The sequence below is a fragment of the Pempheris klunzingeri genome, chromosome 10 (genome assembly GCF_042242105.1).
Source record: "Pempheris klunzingeri isolate RE-2024b chromosome 10, fPemKlu1.hap1, whole genome shotgun sequence".
In the NCBI taxonomy this organism is placed as follows: domain Eukaryota; kingdom Metazoa; phylum Chordata; class Actinopteri; order Acropomatiformes; family Pempheridae; genus Pempheris; species Pempheris klunzingeri.
The window spans coordinates 26,700,583-26,708,021 of NC_092021.1; the positions used below are offsets into that span (position 1 = coordinate 26,700,583).

Below are 7,439 nucleotides of genomic sequence, written 5' to 3' on the forward strand. Positions count from 1 at the left end.
CAGTTGCATGTGCCTAGAAAGACCTCCAAGTGGAGGCGCCCAGATGCCCAATCCACCTCAACTTGCTCCTTTCAATACGAATGAGCAGCAGCTCTATTCCAAGCTCCTCACCCTATCTGTAAAGCTGAGCCCACATACGCTGCAGAGGAAATTCATTTTGGCTGCTTGTATCCACAACCTTGTACTTTTGGTCATTACCCAGAGCTGATGACTATCACTGAGGGGTGGAATGCAGATCAACTAGTAAATTGAGAGATTCACCCTCCAGCTCACTTCCCTCTTCACCACAATGGTCCATTACAGCGCTCTCATTACTGCTAAGGCTGCACCGATCCATCTTGCTCCACTTTACTCTCACTAGTCCCAGAGAGGCCTGAACTCTCTCGCTTGGGGCAGCAACTCACTATCAATCTGGCATTTCCCAGCAGAGAACCATGGCCTCAGACTTGGAAGTGCTGGCACTCATCCCGCTTTGCACACCACAAACCACTCCTGAGCATGCTGGAGGTCATGGTCTCCAAAAAACAGGGATGCAGTTCAGAAGTTCCTAAACAGGATGCTCTCCTCATCTCAGCTTGAAATCCTTCATGAATATCACAAACCGTATCGGGGACAAGGGATGTGGGTAAGGCTTCCCCCGACTCTTCCGAGTCCTCTGAGGTTTCTTTCTACAACCTGACATTAACCCCAACCTGACACAGAGAACCTTTTGGCCACAGCTGTTAGCAGCCGCCTCTGCTGTGGAAGGATTTCAGCATGGCCCATTCAGATTCCATGTCTCCAAACTCCCCCAGGATGCACTGGAGGTGGGAGCTGAAGACCTCACGGCCAGGAGCCTACACCAGATGCTGCCAGTTCACAATCACTACACGTTTGGTTTTACCAGTTCTGTGTGGCAGCCTCCTCTCAAGGCGGTTCCTCCTGAGGAACAGTTGGAGCAGGTTAACACCAGAGATGTCTGGAGAAAACTAAAAAAAGATCTGTGCACATGGAAAAGCTGACCAGGTGAGAAAAGAGCTCAGGAGCATCAAGGCGAGAAAGGCCTCGGGCCCGGACAGCATCATCCCCAGACTACTCAGAGATTGTGCAGACCAGCTCTGTGAGGTGGTCATGCACATGTTCAACCTGAGCCTCAGTCTGGAGAAAGTCCCTTCCCTGTGGAAGACTTCCTGCATGGTCCTGGTACCAAAAACGGCGCTCCAGGAACCCCAACCAGTACAGGCCTGTCGCCCTGACCTCTCACCTGATGAAAACCATCGAGAGGATCATCCTCAAACATCTGTGACCATTGGTCAGCACTCTGCTGGACCCCCTCTGTTTGCTTACCGTCCTGGAATCAGGGTAGATGGCCCAGTCATCTACCTACTACACAGATCCCTTTCCCACGTGGAGAACACTGGAAACACCGTGAGGATCATGTTCTTTGACTTCTCCAGTGCCTTCAACACCATCCAGCCAGCACTGCTGAGGGTGAAGATGGAAGGAGCGGGAGTTGACCGTCTCCTGGCATCATGGACAACTGACTACCTCACCAACAGACCCCAGTATGCAAGGTTCTGGGACTGCAGGTCTGATATGCAAAACGTGGTCTGCAGACACAACACTGTCAACTGTCACATCCAGAAGTTCTCTGATGATACAGCCATTGTTGGATGTGTATCTGGGGGAATGAACTGGGAGACAGGGAGGTCATCAATGACTTTGTCAACATCCATCATTACGCTGGTGAACATCCAGGGTTTGGACATTGAGGTAGTGGAGAGCTACAAATTCCTGGGTGTTCACCTGAACAAGAAGCTGGACTGGACTGAGAACACATATGCCCTGTACAAGAATAGCCAGAGCCGGCTCCACCTGCTGAGGATGAGATCTTAGGTGTGTGCAGGAGACTGCTCAGGACTTTTTATGACGCTGTGGTAGCTACGGCTATCTTCTATGATGTCATCTACTGCTGTTTAATAACATAACATACATTTCCAACTATGACATAGCCACTACCTGCACTTTGTCATTACTCATTTGTTTTTCTCCTGTGAATTTCCCCAGTGTGGAATAAATAAAGTCTCTATTATCTTATCTTACAGGTTCAGGCCTCCAGACTTTGATGGGGTTGTTTACATGTTAGTAGTTCTTGGTCAAGGTAATGAGGTCCATGGAGGGTGAACCAATCTGATTTAAAACACTGCACAGACTCAACCAGTGCACTTTGTGGATTCTGGAGACGAACAGACTGTGAGTGTGTTTCATGGTCAGGTAACTGTGAATGAAGGAGACTCTCCATCGAAGGTTACAGGTTGATTCAGTTCAAAGCTTTTTGATAACCATAATGGACAATGTATTAAATGTAACATACATAACTCTTGATGGCTATGTGGATATGGACAAGTACAGATATGTTTATTTTGTGATTATGTTCACAGTTTATATTCTAATAATCTGCAGTAATTCTACTATTGTTTACCTAATCTGGATTCACCAAAGCCTCCATGAGCCTATGTACATTTTTATTGCTGCTTTGTTGGTTAACTCTGTTCTGTTCAGCACTGTTGTCTACCCAAAGCTTCTGATTGACTTTTTATCTGAGAAACAGATCATATCATATTCAGCCTGTCTATTTCAAAGTTTTATATATTATTCTTTAGGCGGTTCAGAGTTCTTACTGCTGGCAGCCATGGCCTTTGACAGATATGTTTCTATCTGTAAACCTCTGCAATATGTAACTATTATGAGAAAAACAACAGTCAGTAAGTTGTTGGTTTTAGCTTGGTTTCTGCCCACTTTTCAAGTTGCTGTGGTAGTTGCAGTGAATGCTGATCAAAAGCTCTGTAGATTTACTTTCACAGGAATTTTTTGTAACACTGCAATTAACAAACTTTATTGTGTGCTCTCAAAAGGACAAACTATACGAATTATGATCACACTTTTTAATGTTGAACTCCTCCCTCTCCTCTTCATCCTGTTTACTTACACCAGGATTCTTATAATATCCTATCGAAGCTGCAGAGAAGTCAGGAGAAAAGCTGCACAGACCTGTTTACCACACCTGATAGTTCTGATCAACTTCTCCTGTTTTTGTGGATATGATGTCATTGCAACTAAATTGGACTCAGATTTTCCAAAGACTGTACGTCTAATAATGACTTTACAAGTGGTTTTGTATAATCCTCTCTTTAATCCAATCATGTACGGACTAAAAATGAAAGAAATTTATAAACACCTCAAGAGGTTGTTCTGTTCAGACAAAAATTAAAGTATCAACACTGATAACTGATTAGTTTCTCATTTCTTCTGTAATAATACTGAAGACGAGTGACTCCTCTGATCAGCTGAATTTGTTTCTGACAGAAACTGTAAAGAGTAACATCAGCTTCAACACTGTCATGCCTGATTTCTAACATTTTGATTCTTTTAAGTAATCAGAATTTGTTGCTCTATATTAACTGTTTTAATATTTCTCTCACACACAAAAACAAAACCAGCCACCACAGGGCCGTAGCTTCCACTGAGATACGAAGGTCACGTCCTCAGTGTTTGTAACTAAAAATGTGTTTGAGTCACCTGAAGTGTAGTTTCTTTTATATCTGACAGTTACACACAACTTTGTAAAGATCATGAAGCATCTTTAAATGTGATTGTTTTGGGAGAGAGAAATGTTTTCTTTATTGTTATTTTTATGCCACTCATTCACTCTGAGACTCACAGACACGTCTTTACACACCTCTAATTCTGGTTCTGTTCGAGGTTTCTTCCCGTTAAAGGGGAGTTCTTCTTGCCACTGTTGCTCAATATAACATCTGATGCTGCTCTGTGGGGATTCTTGAATCCTTCATGTTGAATTCCTGAGTCGTTGGATCTCTCTCTGAATTAAAGAGTTTGGTCTGAGCTGCTCTTCATGTAAAGCGTCTTGAGATGATGCTGTTATGAATTGGTGCTATATAAATAAAGATTGATTGATTGATTGACAATACCAATAATGTCCTCATTGATGCTATAATACATCTTTGTATTCAGTTTAAATGGTTTGTCGTTTCAAATACATTTACGGTTGCGACTACTAGCCTATTAGCTTATTAATATAATTGCCATAACGAGATACTGCAGGCTGTCAGCACCAAACTGGAAGCTAATGTGAGCTACCTCACTAACCTTGGTGACGGAAAAGGAACCTTTGACCCTACTACTCATGCTCAACTCCTATTGGCTCACAGAGCTGCAGCTTCAGGAAGAAGGTTGTCCTTAAATACTACACAATTCACACAATTGAGCCCAAAGCAAGAAGGGTTTGCTCAAATCATTTTGCTTAGTTTACACAAGGCCCCTGGACCTAATGACATGCCTGGCCAAGTTCTCTGCTTTACTGACTTCCACCCAGGATGACTTGCCTCTACTATCATGAAGGTTTTGCTCTGTTAGTCAAAGCCTTCACCTCCTCTTGTCTTCATGAATCACTGGACCCAAGAGAATTTTTGAACAGGCCAAACAGAAACAGAGCACACTGTAGCCCAGGTCGTCTACACTTCCATCGCCCACCTGGACCAGAGGGACACGTGACATAACTGCTTACTGACTGTAGTTCAGCATTGTCCACTCTAAGATCATCATCAAGCTCAGGACCAGAGTCGGTCCTTCACCACCAGTGCTGTGCTTGTCTCAGGTCATTGAAAGGATCATTAGCTGTCTCTCTTTCAAGGGTCCAGATGTGGTGATTTTTATTGATCAGACTGCTAAAACACACAGAAATGGATACCCCTATGACATCACCAATTTGTACACTGTTCACTTTTCTTTTCCCAACTTTCTTTTCCTGACATCCAGGGCGCTGCAGGGAAGGAGAGATCCACGGCCGAAGGATCTCCCTATTCTCCTTCCCCAGATTAAAATTCAACCAACAAGGAGGCATCAGTCAAGATCAGTTAAGTTAACTTCTAGATTAATAATTTTAGTATTGAATCAATTACCAATCAACATGTGTTTGTTAATTAATTTAAAGCTGTACGCCTTTCCCTGCTATGTTTTGCAATAAAATTAGAATACCTGTATTTAAAGATAAATTGTAGACATTGAGCTTTTTAGGTCTTCTTAGGATATAAAGTAAAGGTTATAATGTTTTAACATCAGTGGACTTATAATAGGTATCCCTAGTCTCAGCAAAGCAACAGGCCCTTAGGACCTAACAAGGTCTTTAAATCCTATCCTAGCTAATACACCAAGTGCCCGGATCATTAAGAGGAGAGCTACCGTTAACGGGCGTGGCTGGTGTGCGGTATCCGGCACATAGGCTATTCTGCCGGGTGCTCCACCAGTGGAAGTAGGGCAGACGTTTGGAGGAAGGTAGTGAGATAAGCTAGGCGAGTCTCCTCGCAACAGCTTAAAGAGCCAATAGGTGAGACACTAAGCAGGTGAACCCCGTTAGTGCACTGAGGCTCGGCCCCTTGTAACGGAGAGCTGTTCGTCACCTGCCGTGAGGTGGTAATAGACGTGGATCTGTCACTCCATGCAGATCTCCTCTAGAGCAGTGATGTTTTGGGGCTGTCGCTGGGCAACACGGACTTTCAACTCCCTCCAAAGATTTTCTATGGGGTTGAGATCTGGAGACTGGCTAGGCCACTCCAGGACCTTGAAATGCTTCTTACGAAGCCACTCCTTCGTTGCCCGGGCGGTGTGTTTGGGTTCACTGTCATGCTGAAAGACCCAGCCACGTTTCATCTTCAATGCCCTTGCTGATGGAAGGAGGTTTTCACTCAAAATCTCACGATACATGGCCCCATTCATTCTTTCCTTTACACGGATCAGTCGTCCTGGTCCCTTTGCAGAAAAACAGCCCCAAAGCATGATGTTTCCACCCCCATGCTTCACAGTAGGTATGGTGTTCTTTGGATGCAACTCAGCATTCTTTCTCCTCCAAACATGACAAGTTGAGTTTTTACCAAAAAGTTCTATTTTGGTTTCATCTGACCATATGACATTCTCCCAATCCTCTTCTGGATCATCCAAAGGCTCTCTAGCAAACTTCAGACGGGCCTGGACATGTACTGGCTTAAGCAGGGGGACACGTCTGGCACTGCAGGATTTGAGTCCCTGGCGGCATAGTGTGTTACTGATGGTAGCCTTTGTTACTTTGGTCCCAGCTCTCTGCAGGTCATTCACTAGGTCCCCCCGTGTGGTTCTGGGATTTTTGCTCACCATTCTTGTGATCATTTTGACCCCACGGGGTGAGATCTTGCGTGGAGCCCCAGATGGAGGGAGATTATCAGTGGTCTTGTATGTCTTCCATTTTCTAATAATTGCTCCCACAGTTGATTTCTTCACACCAAGCTGCTTACCTATTGCAGATTCAGTCTTCCCAGCCTGGTGAAGGTCTACAATTTTGTTTCTGGTGTCCTTTGACAGCTCTTTGGTCTTGGCCATAGTGGAGTTTGGAGTGTGACTGTTTGAGGTTGTGGACAGGTGTCTTTTATACTGATAACCAGTTCAAACAGGTGCCATTAATACAGGTAACGAGTGGAGGACAGAGGAGCCTCTTAAAGTTAGTCAAAGCCTTCATCTCCTCTTGTCTTCATGAATCACTGGACCCAAGAGAATTTTTGAACAGGCCAAACAGAAACAGAGCACACTGTAGCCCAGGTCGTCTACACTTCCATCGCCCACCTGGACCAGAGGAACACGTGACATAACTGCTTACTGACTGTAGTTCAGCATTGTCCACTCTAAGATCATCATCAAGCTCAGGACCAGAGTCGGTCCTTCACCACCAGTGCTGTGCTTGTCTCAGGTCATTGAAAGGATCATTAGCTGTCTCTCTTTCAAGGGTCCAGATGTGGTGATTTTTATTGATCAGACTGCTAAAACGCACAGAAATGGATACTCCTATGACATCAGCAATTTGTACATAACATGCAAAGTGCTAAGATGACAAATGAGACTAAAGCACAGGTAACAACACTGGCCCTCCACAGTAGTTCCACACATAGTGTGCTGAAAACCATCCGTTGGAGCTGGAGGGATAATTTGAACTCTAATTTTTCATCACCTACACAGACACTGTACCATTATAGCTACAGTATCAGCATCATCAGTCAGAACCAAGAATTTACTCCAACTTGGAGGATGCTGCTGGAGTTCATTGATGAGTTCACTTTTCTTTTCCCAACGTTGTATCCCTGAAACCTTCAAGTTGGCCCAACCACTGAGTAACTCTGCCCACAACTTCAGGCCTCCAGGGTTTGATGAAGCTGTTTACATGTTAGTAGTTCTTGGTCAAGGTAATGAGGTCCATGGAGGGTGAACCAATCTGATTTAAAACACTGCACAGACTCAACCAGTGCACTTTGTGGATTCTGGAGACGAACAGACTGTGAGTGTGTTTCATGGTCAGGTAACTGTGAATGAAGGAGACTCTCCATCGTAGGTTACAGGTTGATTCAGTTCAAAGGTTTTTG

At 44.4% G+C, this 7,439-nt stretch overlaps 1 protein-coding gene across 1 annotated transcript; it reads left to right on the forward strand.

Moving 5' to 3' along the window:
• The first annotated feature begins 2,317 nt into the window (after positions 1-2,317).
• On the forward strand, positions 2,318-3,250 carry LOC139208576 (olfactory receptor 13C9-like). Its single transcript, XM_070838294.1, has one exon. It carries the CDS (start codon positions 2,327-2,329, stop codon positions 3,248-3,250), a length of 924 nt encoding a protein of 307 aa, XP_070694395.1. The 5' UTR covers positions 2,318-2,326.
• The last annotated feature ends 4,189 nt before the right edge of the window (positions 3,251-7,439 follow it).